General features: G+C 47.6%; 3 protein-coding genes and 1 pseudogene across 4 annotated transcripts; all 4 read right to left on the reverse strand.

The window, feature by feature from the left end:
* Positions 1 to 578: 578 nt before the first annotated feature.
* LOC117857765 (probable inactive purple acid phosphatase 16) lies at positions 579 to 2,512 on the reverse strand. 2 transcript variants are annotated; one of them, XM_034740620.2, is made up of 5 exons: positions 2,132 to 2,512; positions 1,790 to 2,017; positions 1,367 to 1,643; positions 1,099 to 1,273; positions 579 to 980 (listed from the first exon to the last, which is right to left on the reverse strand). In XM_034740620.2, the coding sequence occupies exons 1-5, from the start codon at positions 2,397 to 2,399 to the stop codon at positions 795 to 797; spliced, it is 1,134 nt and encodes a 377-aa protein (XP_034596511.1). In that variant the 5' UTR covers positions 2,400 to 2,512; the 3' UTR covers positions 579 to 794. The 2 variants fall into 2 exon arrangements, with proteins under 2 accessions (XP_034596511.1, XP_034596510.1); XM_034740619.2 differs by having other exon boundaries at positions 579 to 927; positions 2,132 to 2,505.
* A 1,316-nt stretch (positions 2,513 to 3,828) lies between these two features.
* Positions 3,829 to 4,810, reverse strand: LOC117857775 (lichenase-2-like; annotated as a pseudogene).
* A 659-nt stretch (positions 4,811 to 5,469) lies between these two features.
* LOC117857768 (WD repeat-containing protein 55) lies at positions 5,470 to 11,214 on the reverse strand. Its single transcript, XM_034740625.2, has 16 exons — positions 10,966 to 11,214; positions 9,392 to 9,546; positions 9,244 to 9,276; positions 8,863 to 8,927; positions 8,511 to 8,598; positions 8,358 to 8,430; positions 7,896 to 8,002; positions 7,554 to 7,596; positions 7,357 to 7,413; positions 7,189 to 7,265; positions 6,582 to 6,627; positions 6,449 to 6,495; positions 6,263 to 6,336; positions 6,131 to 6,186; positions 5,913 to 6,042; positions 5,470 to 5,807 (listed from the first exon to the last, which is right to left on the reverse strand). The coding sequence occupies exons 2-16, from the start codon at positions 9,484 to 9,486 to the stop codon at positions 5,734 to 5,736; spliced, it is 1,065 nt and encodes a 354-aa protein (XP_034596516.1). The 5' UTR covers positions 9,487 to 9,546; positions 10,966 to 11,214; the 3' UTR covers positions 5,470 to 5,733.
* A 1,205-nt stretch (positions 11,215 to 12,419) lies between these two features.
* Positions 12,420 to 15,432, reverse strand: LOC117857771 (lichenase-2). The gene is made up of 2 exons (XM_034740627.2): positions 15,242 to 15,432; positions 12,420 to 13,592 (listed from the first exon to the last, which is right to left on the reverse strand). The coding sequence occupies exons 1-2, from the start codon at positions 15,321 to 15,323 to the stop codon at positions 12,655 to 12,657; spliced, it is 1,020 nt and encodes a 339-aa protein (XP_034596518.1). The 5' UTR covers positions 15,324 to 15,432; the 3' UTR covers positions 12,420 to 12,654.
* Positions 15,433 to 16,773: the final 1,341 nt, after the last annotated feature.

The raw sequence follows: 16,773 nt of genomic DNA on the forward strand, positions 1-16,773 counted from the left end.
CACCGACGCCGTCCTCAACCGCAGCACCGACGTACGGCGTCCTCAGCCGACGCCCTGACGACGTGCACAAGCTCGCCATCGCCGCGTCGGCGCGGCGCGCCTCTCCGGTTCTTGGCGCAACGCAGGCCCCCATGAAGGCAGAGTGGATTCGACGACACAGGATGTCTACAGCGTTAGCTAGGCCTGCTGGCATGCGTGATTCGGCCCAATTCGCAAAATTGTGGCCCAAGCTTGGGTTTACTTAGTAACATTCAACTAGAGTTTGGCGACACCGATTGGACCTTATTTTGGCCCATGCGTTCTTTTTTAAGACCGATTGTGACCTGATATTTGGGCCTAATTTGTTTATCATATTTTCTTACTATTCTGTATAGGGATAGTTCTGTACTTTTAATTGCCCGATAGTTTGTACTCCTGCAACTTGTGTTCCCTCGGTAACTAGACTTTTTTATTAGTGCGTACTTGCCATGCCCTATTTTCCTTTTTGATCGGAAATGCATATAATCACCGAATGTTGTGATCCTCCACTGTAGCAAACCATTAACTGGTTTATTATGCGAAAATTTTACAGGTAAATAGAAATATCAACACATCACTTTATTAAAAAAATCAGGGTTCCTAGTTTGCAATTTACAGAAACAGCCCCTCAGTCCTCTAGTGCTCTTTTTTTTAAAAAAAAAGAAAACCTCTTCTGCACATGAAATTCAGGCAAATTCAGGAGCTTAGTGTAACATCACTATGCTTTGTCCCGTTTTCCATCCGTATCCAGGACACCGTGGAGAATGGGTTTTCTGTTATCTGAATGATCCTCGCTCCTTTGGGCCAGTTACCGTAGCCCCCATAACCGGTGTGCCGTGCAAAACAAAGCCACATTTTCTCATACGGGCAGCACCAGTCCAGCCCGTGGTTGTGCCCAACAAAGATTGCCTGTCAAAACAAGACAGTGATATTCTGACCTGATAAGCAGCGAGCACCTCAACCTTCCAAAGCATGCAGTTGGATGGAATAAGCGGCACATACCATGAATCCATATAGTACCTTACTATATCAGAATTTGTCGGATGAAACTGAAATGATTGATCTGAGTCTCTGACATACCTTAACTGATGGCCTCTTGGCAAGAGCATCCATCATGCCCCATTCAGCTGCTTGTGGCGCTACATCCTCCTTGTTGATAGAGCCGACGCAGGGCTTTCTTATTTCAGTTTTAGCCTCTGGAGCTACCTTAACATACGCTGTGCTCGGTATGTGCCAAAAGATGAGCTCAGGGATCCTGCAGGGCTCAAGGAAACGGGGAAAAAACAACATGTTAGTAATACTGTATCAGCACAATTAACAAAAACTATGATGTGTCTGTCTGTCTGACCTTCCATTTGGATTCAAGAACTGAGACTGGCTCTGAAACCACTTGACCTGAGCACTCGATATGACCTCGGTGTACGACCCACCGCCGGAATCAAGGAAATACATGAGCAGAGCCGGATCGCCGTGGGTGTGTGAGAGCACTTGCAAGACGTAGTTGGACACGCCGGGCCACAGGTCCTTGGGTCCGTTTGATGAGTAGGACAGTCTGTTGTTGCCGATTTCTGTTGTCATCAGGTCGATCCGCGGAGTCCCTCGACAGCTGCATCCTTGATCCTCACCTTAGTACAGACACGCTCAGGATTAAGCTCCATCGACGGAAGAAATCAAGGACCCCAGTTGAATAAGGGTGGTTAGGTCGACTTGTCTCCTGCTGTCTACTGAACTGAAGCAGTGCTTGACAGCTTTTAATTCTTGGTCAGGTTACCTGAAGACGCCATGCTTGGCGTCAGTGGGCAGCGCAGCGGTGGAACGCCGTCAGGGGAGAACCACTCGGGCGGCCACTCGAAGGGCATGTCGTCGTGGTTCCCGAACACGGCCGCCCACGGGATCCCCCTTCCCCTGGCCGCGGAAACCGCCCTGTCCCAGTACAGGCTCGCGTTGGGGATCGGGAGGTTGTTCGCCGTCACGAGATCGCCGAGGTACACCACGAAGTCTGAAAAACATTCCCCAACAGAGAGGAGAGGAGTTTCAGAGGAAAAAAAAGCTGCAATTTTGCAGGTGCAGCGCGAGAACAGATTAAAGAAGGGCAGGACGCTAGCAGCCAGACCGGGGTTCTCGGCGTGGAGGACGGCGGCCATGACGCGGTCGGAGCCGGCGTCCTGCGCGGGGCCCCAGTCCGTCCACGCGTCCTCGCCGTAATGCAGGTCCGCGAACAGCGCCACCTTGAACGACCCTCCCGATCCGAACCGCAGCGGCGGCCGCCCGCGCTCCGTCGCCGTCGGCCGCAGCCCCGCCACGGTGAGAGCCAGCGCGGCGGCGAGGGTGGCGAGCAGGGCGCCGGCGGCCGCGAGGCTGTGCCACTGCCACCACCGCATCTCGGCCTCGCCGTGGCCCCTGCGCGTTCGGTCTTCGGTGCGTTCTTGGTGGAGCGCTGCCGCTTTTGAGACGTGACGCTGGCGGGGCCGGTGGTCGTACCGTGGCAGACTGGTAGATTGGAGTCGTCATTATCAGATGAAGAAGAGTAGGAAAGAACGGAGGCCATGGTACGTTACGTTGCGCTGAACGAAAACGACACGGGAATACGCTGCAGGCCAAGACGGAGAAAGGCAGCATAGCAACGAGAGACTCCGTGCTCCACCGCGCAAGAATATGCTTCCAGTTGTCCCACGAATCTCCTACGAGTGTCCCGCGCGGTGCACCATTTTCTTAACCGAGTAGTTAAAGCCGTACGTACGTGTTCAGCTGCCATTTGCTCACCAGAAATATGAGTGCTCATCATGAAAAGTTGTCCTCATCATGTCATTTTCTATGAGACTCTAAGCCTCCAATACGTTTGGCACATAGCAGCGGCAGCAGCAGCAATTTATTTATCAAATTATCAGGTTTATCTACTTAGCAGCACCTTTAACACCCCTATCCAGGAACAGAAAATTGACAGAAATGGATGGGAAAAACCCCTTACCGATTTTCAAATTTAGCTTTTGCCACCGGAAAGGGGACTGAGACTCGGGATAGCTGGGAGCGTGAATGGAACCATCTATGTTTCTACAAGTCCCTTTCTATTTTTTTCCTTTTATAAATTACTCCCTCCATCCCAACACACAAGTTATTTTGTGATTCAAAATTTATCATATATATAATAATTCTTATCATTATTATACTAGTTATTTTGTGATTCAAAATTTATCATATATATAATAATTCTTATCATTATTATCCAAAGTATGTGCACGTTAATTAGCGTCAAATATGACTAATAAATTGAGGCAAAAAGGTCATTTTTTATAACTTTGTTAATTATTTTAGAATTTTTTTGGGATGGCTTGTTAGGGACATGTGACTTGTAGTTTCAATCGGAGGGAGAACGGTCAAGTGTATAAACTGCACTCGAGCACAGTAAAATCCAACTTAGTTTCCCCAACAAGAGTGTCACATTGTCCAAATCTCTTTTTATAAATCTCAAAACCATTATCCGTGGTAAACCGGTCCAAATTAGGAAATTAAAGGAAACAAACAACAAAAAAAAAAGGAACTCCATGGGTGACCCATTGTCAGTCACAACAATCACATTCTAACGAACAGTATGTTAGAATGATGTTAGAATGATGTTGTTCACCGTATGTTCATGTCCCAATCCAACTCGACGGTGTTGTTTCTTTTGTTGTTGTATGATCCCATCTAAGTTTCATCAACTCTGCTTCTTTAAAATCATGAACAGTTTTAAATGGAGAGAGAATATGATCAAGCATGTAAACACGTACATAGCATAGTGAAATCCAACTTTAAGCTTTACCGACAATCGTGTCACATCTCCAACAAATCTCATGCATTACGTAGACGGTAGACGTACACAGTATATAGGTATACACATGATCCTCTCAACCAACGAAGCAAACACACACTTAACGGTCGCAAACAATTCCTGTACAAATATGGTACACACAGAAACCAATACCTGCAATATACGTATCCAATCCATCGACAGATGTCAGGCGCCGAAGGTGATCGGGTAGACCCTCTCCATGTTTGGATAGAAGAGCCCCCAGTTCTGCTCCACGCCTTCTTCCTTGAGGTTCTCGTCTCCTCGGCCGCCGCGGCGTGCCCTTCCACACGTGCCTCACCAGGTTCTGGTTGTACGTCATGGCGTTCTCCACCGATGCCGCCGCGCCGCCTGCCGTCGGCCACCCGATCTCCGACACCACGACCCGCACCCTGGAGCCCCCGAGCTTCCCCACCGCCGTGTACAGCGCGTCCACCGACGCCTCGAGCAGGTTCTGGTACCCGTACTCGCCGTCCTGCACCACCGTCTCCGGCGACGTGAAGAGCGCGAAGCTCATGTCCATGTGCCCGAGGCCCAGCGTGTAGACGAAGTAGGGGTACAGGTTGGCCAGCAGCGGCGCGCGGGTCCGCTCCAGGAACGCCACCACGTAGCCCATCGCCCCCATCCCAATTGGAAGGCTCGGAGAGAGGATAAGAGACGGGCAGGCGCGGAGGAGGTGAGGTGATGGATGGTCCCGTACCTCAACGCGGGAGGGAGACGCGGCGAGCTGGATCCCGCCCACCGGAGCAGCCTGCGGCGGCGGAGGCGCGGCTCGCGGAGGATGCGAGGTCGAGGCCGGGGGCCGGAGGGGGAGGGAGGAGGGAGGAATGCGCCTGACACACGAGTGACGCCCGGACCGGACGGGGAGGGGTCGGTTTGGTGTTTCGGTTGGTGCGTGGGATTGGCCGCGCGCGCGGCAATAATTCTGCAGGTGGATCGAATGGATCCCCCTCGCGGTTTGTCCCCGTCCCGGCCCATGCCTGCCTAGGTTACGTGACGCGCGCATCGCGCTCAGGTCGGGGCTCTGCTCCACCTGGTGCCGCACCGCTGCTGCTTCGCGATTTCGCATCACAGGACACGAACACAATGCTCTCTGGTCTCTGCTCCTGCTGGTCGGTTGGTAGCACAGTAGGGGTGCAAACTGCAAACACCGTAGGAGCTGTGCAGTTTGCAGGAGAGTGAGTGCCTTGCAGCAAAGCTTTTCTTTGACGGATGGAGAGCGTCCAGGACTCCAGGTCACCGTCAAGCATCGAAGCTGCTGGCTAGTCGAATGTGTATGCCCGATTCCGATGGCCTTTGTGGTTGCAAACAAACGAAGGGTATTTTCGCATACCTTCGACGGCGGGGGAGCTCTCCATTCATGTTGCCATGCGTGCACATCTAAGGAAAACATACTTTTGTTTTGGCCTGGATCACTCCAACGTGCACATAGTAGGAACCGATTCTAGCCACTAGGTGAGTGCTTGACTTGCTTCAAGCAATGCCCATTCCATAGATTTCAGACTTGGTTGAGTGTTGAGACAGCATGGCCTAGACTCAACATGAGCCATTAGCACAAACTGTACAGGGCACGCACAAATCTAGTATGATTCATGTCAAATAATCAAGTATTTTGGACAATCATCTTTCAAGTAGAACCCTTTTTTACTGGAAAATTGGCAAAGCATGTATATGTGCAATGCATACCACAAAGAGGTCATGTTTCCTGGCGATAAACCACAGCTTACTACTTCTACCTCTAGCATTACATCGCCAATACACTTAAAAAACAACATTTGACATGCCCTGCATTGGAAAATACCAAAACTGCACTGGCAGTCAAAGTTGCACACTCGCACTCACGTACAGTAACAAAACAACTAGCAGCTTCTGCTTTGGGAGCTTGGCGCCTATAAATCTGCAAAGAAATCTGATGCCGGTCTACTTGAACTCTGACCCTTGCCTGCCTTTTTACTCCTTGATCCTGAGCACCACCCAGAGAGAAGATGAGAAACAGTGTTCAGAGAAGAAACTTGAGCAATGTGGGATCGCCGTGCTAGTGGCGCACAGCATAGTTCCAGAGTCCTACCTTTCGAAGAGGTTGGTGCCATGTCTACATCCATGCCATCATCGTCATTGTCATCATCGCTACCAGACTCAGCAGGTTCCTCACCATTAACTGCCTGCGGGCCATTCAAGAGCTCTTGCAAGTCCCACAGCTGAATACAAACAAGATGCCATGCCAGATTAATGCAAGGGCACACCTACGGAGAGGGAGGGAGGGAGGGAGGGAGGGAGGATGGTCACCTTAAGCATTTTATCATGTGAAAGACTGCCTAGATATCTCTTATCATTTGAGAAAGCTGCATAGCATGAATAAGTAATGAGGACATGCATTTTTTCCCCACCAAATTTTACAATCGAAGGGACACAGCGTACCAAGGGCCTCAATGGGATATTCTGAATGTTCAGCAAGTGGCTGTATTATCCTATTAGGTAAGATGCCCACTAATCTACAAAAAGAACACGGATTTCATGTTAGAACGGCACTTCAGACTAACAGAGTAACAGGCAATTGTCCGAGAAGCAAGAAGTTAATTCAAAGCACAGTGATGAATTTCAAACCTGATCACACCATCTGATGCACCAGAAATCAGAGTTTCTTCATCCAGCTAGAACACAAGATACACTCATAATAAGAATGAAAACACAAATAAGGCAGAAATGACAGTTATCATAAGGTTTGGGTCCCACAAACCTTCAGCATTGTGTCCACAGACTGTGTGTGCCCCAGGAAGCGGTCACTAACCACAAAAAGTATGTCAGTGAACTATGACCACATCGCTTGCAGGATTAATTTGTCTAACCACAGAAATTGCAAGAAGCAGACTGTAGCAACATCTCATAGCGGCATGATTAGGAAACTATGGATGCTAAACACATCAAGATCCTTCCAAGGTATGCGGTAACGGTAAATCAGTAATTAATGAAAAGAGCTCGATAAAGTTGGCAATGGATCTTTGCAAATTGGAACGATCGAATAAACTGATCGTCGATCCAATAAAGCCTGAACTTATCAAATTACTCGTAAGAACAAAATGGATCCTGGCGATGATAATTTCGATGATTATTAGACAAAATATGGGTAGGAAACAGATAACCATTATTTAAGCATCAAAATATGAGAGCACCACATTCGGATAACTACTTTGATGGGTATCGTGGCATATGGCAACAGCTACTGCTATAGGCAAAACTTTATACTATACAGATAGCTTTAGACAAAATTAAATTAGTCAATGAAGTTTTTATAAATGAGCCCTTTCATTTCTGCAGCTAGTGTTGCATGATGAAAACATGGTTACCTGCAATCTTTGAAGTAACCCCATGAATACAATAACAGTGCTCCACTTGGAGTTCCACAAACAACCTTTTTACCATTCTGAGAACCAAAAAGAACCAGTTAAAATTCAATTATCATGGCAATAGGATGGAAATGTTGCTGTTGCTCAGCAAAAATCTGTTTGCCATACCTTCATTACCACCAAGGATAGCAACTCATCTTCTGAAAATTCAGATTGTGACTTTACCTGGTAGTTAATTAGGTACAGTTATGAGATTGAAAGTTAACATACTATACATCAGTAAATGATAGTGTCATTAAAAAACTTCTTAAAACCAAAATTCAACACGATAAAGGAAGATTTGATGTACTCCAATAGCAACTCACTTTATTCCTACGCAGGTTGTTCACAGACAAAGTTCCATCCCCACTACAAGGAAACAAAGAAGTTGTAAGTCTTTGTTACCATAATATCATGCAAAGAATCTAAGTCCATAAATTTGACATGCAACATTGTTACAAATAAGCATTATAAAAACAGTATCACATCAATTTGCTTAATAACTATGAAGCAGCAGATAAGTCCAGGACAGAAAACATGAAGTGGTAATGGCTGCTTTATGACACAAAATGGGCAATGAAACATAGGTGATAATATTTAGTCTTCACCCTGCAGGCATGTCAACTATGTTTGATACATCTCAACTGCAGGGAATGTAGAATATGTACCTTGTTGCCAATATCTGATTTGAGTCAGCAACATAGCTCATATCTGAAATGTAATCTTCATGGACATGAAAAGTGTTGCAGCAAGAACGTTCCCGGGTATCCCATACCTAAAATTGAAAGGATGTGGATTAATGTGTCACAGACTACATTTTATCTAAACAAAAGATAATTACATATAAAACAAATTTTAACTACAAACATTGCTATCTCATAAACTTCATTTTAATCCAAAAACTGTTAGGAGTGATTTGTTTAGATGTAAGAGAACATTCTTGTAACAGCCATTCGGTTTTATCCACTTAGGTAAAATTATTGCTTGGCACAAGTATTGTTATACAAATAAGCTTGTTCATGCTTATTTTCGTGTGTCCCCTTAATGTCAAGGTACTGGCGAAAAATAATGAAACTCAACTGTATTTTAGCACATATATATTTTGGACCAGCAGACTTACTGCTTCATACCTTAATGCAGCCTTCATCATCACCTGTAGCAATCGTAGTTTCAGTAAGACAGACAAGGCGGTTTATGCCGTTCCTAAAATCAAGTTAAAAGTGGGCCAACGTTTAGTTCCGCAAACAAAATAAATAATAGCATGGAAAACTAACAAAACTCACTCATGCGCATCCTCCAAACGGGCAATGGCCTTGCCTGTTTCTACATCCGAAGCAAGAACTGAGCAATCAGCAGACCCTGACAAAATCGCTGAACCAAAAGATGACAGCAAGAAAAACATCAGGACCTGGTTATAGGACATAAGTGTGTAACAAGATGAATCTAGGTGTGTTTCCCTCCCAATTAGTTCCTGATGTCAATTGCCATCCTAAAGCTTCTAATTTTGCAGCATCATGTTCCAAGCATAACGAAGTAACAAACAAAGCTCAGAGCGATCCATAAATACAGGGCAGCTGGGATACCAAGCTGGTAGATACAACATAATTCCATTACAGAAGGCAATAGGTCATTTACCTTTTCCTGAGTCCAGAAAGCGAACAGCTCTGCATGACTCCTTGTGAGGTTTTACCGAAAACAACCTTAAGGTCAAAGAGAAATAAGTTGTGCGTCAGTATCTAAGATATGAAATTAACCTTCAAATTGTGGTAGCATAACCACATTGACAAACTCCAGAACCGTATAATGAGCTAACCACATGAATATTTCTGTCTTGTTGCAATTCATAGCAACAGGTAGCTACTCCAACGTTCTAGAGATTGTGGACAACATGTAAACAAAAACCTAGGACAGTAACTGATGCTAGAAGCAAAACAACACACAGGGACTACTACCAGAAGGCGGAATTCCAAAGCGTAAAAGTAGCATGACACGAGCAATAAGAGATTTCTTCAGTACCTCTCAGGCTGCGACTCCGAGCCGTAGCGAAACCTGCGAAACCAACCAGATTGCAAGCGGTTACTTTGTGGCGGTAAGAAGAAGCAAGGTAGAAAAGGAAGCTTAGATACTGAGTAAGGGTTTAGGGTTTGCCGTCCATAGAGCGTACAAGCAGAGCTCGCCGGTGATGAGGGAGGTGACGACAAGGGGGGAAGACGGGTGGAAGTCGAGGTCGAAGGGCATCTCCTCGTGGAGAACCTCCATCGTGGTGGCGGGCGGGGACAGAGGCGGGCGGGAACTGAGGGCGTCTCGAGCAATATGGGCCTGAACAAGACAACATGTCAGTTTTCAGATGGCTGGGCCGGGCATTTTGTGAACGGGCTTCAAAAGTAGGTGTGATGTATCCCCCTTCTTTCGAATCACTCTCGTTGAGGCCCAATGAGCCCATCTGATTCCATCCATCTCCCTTCTTTTTTGCTTCCTCTCCAAAAAACAAAAAACATGCCTCTACTTTTGCATTATGAGTGTGCTGTGATCTCTCTGATAAAAACAAGAGATGTCATTACTGACTGGCTGTTCATCGTTGTCACGCCCAAAGAGACACTGGCCCATTAGGGCTCGTTTGGCAGCTCAGGCCAGAACTACCCTGGGCAGCACAACCCCCTCCGATAAATTAACCTGTAGCCGGGCATCCCTGCCCAGACAGGGAGAACGCACCCCCCCCCACACACACCACCACCCACCCCGTTTGCAGCCAAACTCCAGGGGAGGGGCCCCCCACCCAAATCTTGTGTAAAGAAAATAGTCCACAATTCACAAATACTAAAAAATCATGAAAAAATCCAGAAAAATCAGAAAAAATAGCAATGATAAATAAGATCTGTAGCATGTCTAAAATATTAACAAGCAATATCAATCACCAAGTATTAAGGCACTGCAAGTTAAATAAATTCAGCATCGTGAGGTCCGCGGCTTGCTAAAGTTGGTCCACGGCTTGTTAAAGCTGAACCAGCTTCTGTGGCTGCATCACAGAAGCATCGTGAGGCAAAAAGTTCTAATTCTCACACTGATAAACAAGAGGCCCTTCAGGATGAACCCAGAATCCTGAATGACTTCAGAAAAACTTCAGAAAAACACTGATAAACTTCAGAAAATCAGAATGAAAAAGAAGAATCTGTCTATTCATCTCATCTCATCAACTTCTAATTCAGGCATAATTCAGCATCTTTGAGTTCTTGACATGATTCATATGTGACAGTGAAAAGCTATTATCCTGTGCCATTCAAAAATAATCTGGAGTGGTTAAGTTGAAAGCCTTGAACTCATATATACGATTGTAAGCATATATACTAGTCAGTAAAGCATATATATAATAATTTTTCAGGTCCACTTTATGAATTCAGGTTCCTGCATATTTCCTACAGTCAAGTTCTGCCTCAACTGTTGACATCGAAACCCAACATTTTTCAACAGAAAATCATATCTGATTTCTGAATGTTTTTTTTCTAATTTGAGCATACGGAACAACCAAAATCACATACTCCCCTGAAACCAAGGTTCCAGAGCAATGACATATCTCACATGACGATTCTTTTTTATATCAAGAACTCCAGTTTGCACCAATTTGCTATAACTTAACAATGGCGCAGATCACTTTGAGCTTTGAAGTCACCAATATCTAAAAGAATTCGAATCAGTAAGAGAAGTATAAGCCCTAGTAAATAGGAGAAGAGGAGAACTCACGTGCTGAGGAGGAAGACGTATGGAGCCACCGTGGTGGATGCGGAGGTGGTGGCCGAGGCGGAGGCGTCGTCGCAAATCGGAGGTGGAGAGGCGGCGACTGGACAGGGAGACGGAGCAGCGGCGGTGTATCGATGGGAAGGCGGAGGGGCGACGCTTGGACGCGGAGGGGCGGCGGCGCCTGGACGGAGGCAGGGCGCCGGGGAGGCGACGCGAGCGCTCGGGAAACGCCGCCCGAACCCTCGAGGTGGGGAGGAGCCGGTCCGTGGAAAAGGAAGGGATGGGCTTCCAAAAGGGCAGGGTTGATTGGCCCGTGGCCGGATTGTCGCGTGGGCCTCCAACCCGAGGAAAAGGCCGGGTGTCCAAAGGGGCCCTTAAAGATTGACTGTATGAGACATAGGCATTAGCAAAATAGCAACACTACAAGTCCGCAACACAGGTGCACATCACTGATTCACTACTGATCTGCAATAGTACTATCTTGCTAGTTTGCTATCACGAGACTGAATGTCTGAATCACCAGAAATGTCATTTTCAGCTGCCATTTGCTCACCAGAAATGTCATTTTCCTCATCATGTCATTTTCTATGAGGCTCTAAGCCTCTAATACGTTTGGCACATAGCAGCTGCAGCAGCAGTAATTTATTTATCAAATTATCAGGTTTATCTACTTAGCAGCACCTTTAACACCCCTATCTAGGAACTGATTTTCAATTTTATCTTTTGCCACCGGAAAGGGGACTGAGACTCGGGATAGCTAGGAGCGTGAATGGGACCATCTATACTTCTACCCTGGACAAGTCCCTTTCTATTTTTCCTTTTATAAATTACTCCCTCCATCCCAACACACAAGTTATTTTGTGATTCAAAATTTATCCCATAATAATTCTTATCATTATTATCCAAAGTATGTGCACGTACCTATAGCAGTTAATTAGCGTCAATATGACTAATAAATTGAGATAATTAAGGTCATTTTTTATAACCTTGTTAATTATTTTAGAATTTTTTTGATGGCTTGCTAGGAACATGTGATTTGTAGTTTCAGTAGGAGGGAGAGCGGTCAAGTGTATAAACTGCACTCGAGCACAGTGAAATCCAACTTAGTTTCCCCAACAACGGTGTCACATTCTCCAAATCTCATTCTTTTTATAAATCTCAAAGCCAATAACTGCAGTAGACCGGTCCAAATTAGGAAATTAAAGGAAAATAAACAACAAAATAAAAGTCCATGCGTGACCCAGTCACAACAATCACATTACGTTAGAATGATGTTGTTCATCCCATGTTAATATCCCAATCCAACCCATCAATATTGTTTTTTTTATTGTCTAGTATGAGCTTCATTTTATTTTAATATAATCGGCAACCTGCTTAGTTCGTTTAAAAAAAACAGTACGTCGTCCTTGTAGTTTTAAATGGAGAGAGAATATGATCAAGCATGTAAACACGTATAGTGAAATCCAACTTTGAGCTTTACCAGCAATCGTGTCACATCTCCAACAAATCTCATCACACCACGCACGCATTACGTAGACGGTAGACGTACACGGTATACCTATACACATGGATCCCTATCAGCGTACGCGCCTGAGCAAACACACACTCAGCGGTCGCAAACAATTTCTGTACAAATACGGTACACACAGACACCAATACCCGCAATATACGTATCCAATCCATCGACAGATGTCAGGCGCCGAAGGTGATCGGGTAGACCCTCTCCATGTTTGGATAGAAGAGCCCCCAGTTCTGCTCCACGCCTTCTTCCTTGAGGTTCTCGTTGAACAAGGCGAACACGTATGCCTCCACCCTCCTCGGCCGCCGCGGCGTGCCCTTCCACACGTGCCTCACCAGGTTCTGGTTGTACGTCATGGCGTTCTCCACCGACGCCGCCGCGCCGCCCGCCGTCGGCCACCCGGTCTCCGACACCACGACCCGCACCCTGGAGCCCCCGAGCTTCCCCACCGCCGTGTACAGCGCGTCCACCGACGCCTCGAGCAGGTTCTGGTACCCGTACTCGCCGTCCTGCACCACCGTCCCCGGCGACGTGAAGAGCGCGAAGCTCATGTCCATGTGCCCGAGGCCCAGCGTGTAGACGAAGTAGGGGTACAGGTTGGCCAGCAGCGGCGCGCGGGTCCGCTCCAGGAACGCCACCACGTAGCCCATGAAGGAGAGCGCCTCCTCCGTGAACGCGCCGGCCGACGGCGGGAGGTGGACGGCGATGGTGCCCTGCGAGATGGCCGTCGTCACCTTCACGTGGCCCAGCCCCGCCGCGGCGAGCGCGGCGTGGACGTTCTCCATGGCGGGCACCAGGTGCTCCGTCTCGCCGGCGGGGACCTCGTTCCCGACCACGACGTACCGGAAGGTGACCAGCGGGTGGGCCTGGATGTTCTGGCGGACCCAGGCCGCCGCCGCGGACTCGCTGGACGCCAGGGAGGGGAGGACGTCGTTCGGCGCGCCGACGACGACCTTGATGCCGGTGCCGGCGAGCGCGGCGAGGGCGGCGGGGTCCGGCCAGTAGAGGCGCACCACGGTGAAGCCGTTCTCGCGGAGCATGCCCACCACGGTGCTCGCCGGCGGCAGGTTGTCGCCGCTCGTGCCGTAGCACACGCCAACGGACGCTGCCCCTGCATTGGTCCCCGCCATTATATTGATTGATACAGACGAGTCAGCACAAGCAAGCTAAAAAAAATCGATGTCTGTTGCTGATCAGTAATGGATCAACACAAGATTAACCATCCAAGATTGTGGTTTAGTGCAGGGTAAGTAGAAATAATCAGCAGCCACTCCGATTTTATATCCATCAGAAGCTATGTAGTACTTGAGCATATGCGTGGAAGGATCAATGCGTGAATTACTAAAGGTGAAACACATCAATCAAGAAGATGAGTGAAAAACTGAAAGAACTAGTCGATCTCTAGTACTTGGGCTTGTATATGCGTGGAAGGATGTGTCGATTTGATTGGTCTGATGTTTCTTGTAGCCAAGAAGGTAGCATCTCGTATGAACTTGGGGATGCATGTACCTCGTACGAATGGTACTGTCTCTACTTCTCAGTTGCAGCTATGGAGTGCACAAGACGCTCAGTGGAGAAAAGGGTGGTTCAAACATATTTTTCTGACCTTTACTTTGTGATAGAGGAGAAAAGGACAAGTAACTGAAAATTCCGGCAGATTCCAAACTCGATCGCAGCCTGTTTTCTTTATGTAGTGCTTTTTGATGGTACATGCTACTAACTTATGTTGATTATTCTCTAATTTCTTACTGACGATGATGTTTTACATTCTTCAAATGACTTCCGAGTAGCTAACTATATATAGGTCAACCAGTCAACTACATGCCGTGTAGTGGAGGAGGTAGTTTTTGGCCGTTAAATCAACTGTCAAAAGTACTAATTAATCAGCAGGTAAGACCAGCGACTTTGTAACCCCAACCCCCCCCCCCCCCCCCCCCCAAAAAAAAAAAAACCAATGGATTAGGGAGCTTCTGCTGCAACGTCTGCAACATGACCGTTAGTTAATAAGTCCTCTTTGCCACGTCCATCTCGCCTCCAAATTCCAAAAGGGAACAAAAAGATGATGTCCATTCCGACAGAAAGCAGCGTAGCTGCTGGCTGCTAGCATCACTTGCTCTCCGAGCCGGCCAAGCTCGAGTGCCTTGCAAGCAACATGGATCAGTGCAAATAAACCGAATGCAGTATTAACATGAATGATGAACGCAATCTAAACAAAATTCTCCTCATGATGATCAAGCTACTCGACCCGAACTAACCTGGCCGTGCAAGCAGGCGATGCCTGAAAAATCGGTTGTTGGTGCAGCATTTCAATTCAGCAGCCAAATGGCATGTAAACGTACTCTCGTACCCACAGAAGCTGGTATACAGTCAAGCATCATCACGGGACCCGGTTGACTAGATTGCGGTCCTAACGGAATGTTAGCTTGATGAACCGAGCGACCAATCAAAGAGAGAAGGAACGCTTTGCTTGCACGTACGGAGGAATTTTATTGCAGCAGAGGGAGAAAAAACTTGATGACTTGCTTGTATTCCTGCATCAGCAGCATGGCTCTAATGCTATACCACTCTTTCTTGTTCTCATCAGGCGGCACTCATTCGGACTAGGAACATGATTAGTTGTTTAGTACTATCTACGGACGATTAAGGATTAACCATGCATATGTCATACAAGTTCATCATGTAGCAGACGCAAGAGTGAGAGAAAAGCAGCCAAGCAGGGGTTTAATTTCCTGAAGCCAACAAGGAAGCAGCGAGAGTTACTTGCAAGGATAGAAGCCAAGACTCCAAGAAGCAGCGCCATGTCGAAGCCGGAGAAGAATGTGGAAGCCCCTTGCGTTGCCATTGACGACCTCTCTAGTCTCTACCAAGACGATGACTACCCAGGCCAGACCACTCTATCTAACTGATAGCAAGCTGCAGTAGTGCCCGATAACAACGGCTCCTGCAGTACTACTACTCCCCTTATATAGATACGATCTCTGCAGCCGTTGGGTCCAAACCAATACATGGCGGCCGGTCTCTGAATGCGCCGGTCAGCGTTCGGCCAACTTCACGACGACCCACTGCTCTGACTCGGCGGGCAACAGACAACATGTATGAGGAGTCACACTGCCCGGTAGGAGCAGGAGACCTCACACTTGCTGCACTTGGCTGCTGCTTGTTAATTCGTTCCTTCTCAAGTCAAATTAATTAGGCAGCACAATTGTATTAGAGATGGCATCTTTTTGATGAAAAATAGAGATGATCTCTAGTGCTCGCTCCACTTATGCTCTTGACCAATCTTTGTTAAACCTGAAATGCTGAAAGAAATCTCGGAAAGCGTCAAGCGAGAGTGAGAGCTAGCTTACACTTTGCATGGTCGTCTGAACCTAGCTAACTGCAAATATGTTTGGTACGATTATTTTCGGGCCTACGACGTGCGTCGGACAATGTGCAAATTTGGTGGCGTTTATGCAAATGGCCCTTTTATTTGGCCTGCAACTGTGCAACGTACTGAATGCTTTGCCATACGCCCGTAACCACCGGCGAAGGCAATAGTATTAGGGATGAGGCCCTGCCTACGCCGCCATCGGCGACGGGGAGGCGGCAGAGAAGGGGGATGAGGAGGAGGTGGACGAGGATGGAGTTGGCGTCAAGAGGAGGGAGGAGGAGGCCGGTGGTGCCGGGCGGAGGCGGCGTGGCCGGCGTTGGCGGTAGTACCGGGCGGAGGCGGCAAGGCCGGGCGGATCCGGGGAGGAGGGGGAGGACGTGACGGATCTGGTCGCATCCGTGGCGGCGCGCGCGGAGGAGGGGGGAGGGCGGCACGGTGGAGGAGGGGTGAGGACGGCGCGGCGGATCTGGCCAGGAAGAGGGGCGGCGCGGCGCATCCGGCCAGGCGGAGAGGATGAGCAGGAGGAGGAGGCCGACGTTGGTGGCGGGGAGGAGAGAGAGGAGAGGAGAGAGAGGGGGTAACCTGGGAAAAAGTGGACTAGGGACCACTTTTAACACCTTTAGCAAGTTTTAACACCCCCTCCATGTGTTTATGAAAAATGGGGTGTTAAACTTTAACATCTCACTTTTAACACAAGTGTTTGGATAGAAAAGTGTTAAAAAGTGTTAAAATCCCTTCCAAAAAGGGCCTTAATTAGGTGCACCGAATGCTCTATGTGCCATTTTATTTTGGAAATTACCAGGGAATATGCTAGCATACTTTGGGGGCTGATGATTCTGTTTATGAGCAAATTAAAGCCTAACTTGCTGGCCGGAATTCGCTTTATATTAGGCCCACTCCAGATATGAGAGCTCGTCATCGT

The sequence above is a fragment of the Setaria viridis genome, chromosome 5 (genome assembly GCF_005286985.2).
Source record: "Setaria viridis chromosome 5, Setaria_viridis_v4.0, whole genome shotgun sequence".
NCBI lineage: Eukaryota > Viridiplantae > Streptophyta > Magnoliopsida > Poales > Poaceae > Setaria > Setaria viridis.

Coding starts and splice junctions, on each gene's coding strand:
- LOC117857771 (XM_034740627.2), bottom strand. CDS start 15,323: ATGGCAACGCAAGGGGCTTCCACATTCTTCTCCGGCTTCGACATGGCG. Junction 13,593..15,241: donor CTTGGCTTCTATCCTTGCAA/GTAACTCTCGCT, acceptor GGACCAATGCAG/GGGCAGCGTCCGTTGGCGTG.
- LOC117857765 (XM_034740619.2), bottom strand. CDS start 2,399: ATGCGGTGGTGGCAGTGGCACAGCCTCGCGGCCGCCGGCGCCCTGCTC. Junction 1,644..1,789: donor GCCAAGCATGGCGTCTTCAG/GTAACCTGACCA, acceptor GTCTGTACTAAG/GTGAGGATCAAGGATGCAGC. Junction 928..1,098: donor CCAAGAGGCCATCAGTTAAG/GTATGTCAGAGA, acceptor TTGTTTTGACAG/GCAATCTTTGTTGGGCACAA.
- LOC117857768 (XM_034740625.2), bottom strand. CDS start 9,486: ATGGAGGTTCTCCACGAGGAGATGCCCTTCGACCTCGACTTCCACCCG. Junction 6,337..6,448: donor GCATCAGATGGTGTGATCAG/GTTTGAAATTCA, acceptor TTCTTTTTGTAG/ATTAGTGGGCATCTTACCTA. Junction 6,187..6,262: donor ATATCCCATTGAGGCCCTTG/GTACGCTGTGTC, acceptor CATGCTATGCAG/CTTTCTCAAATGATAAGAGA.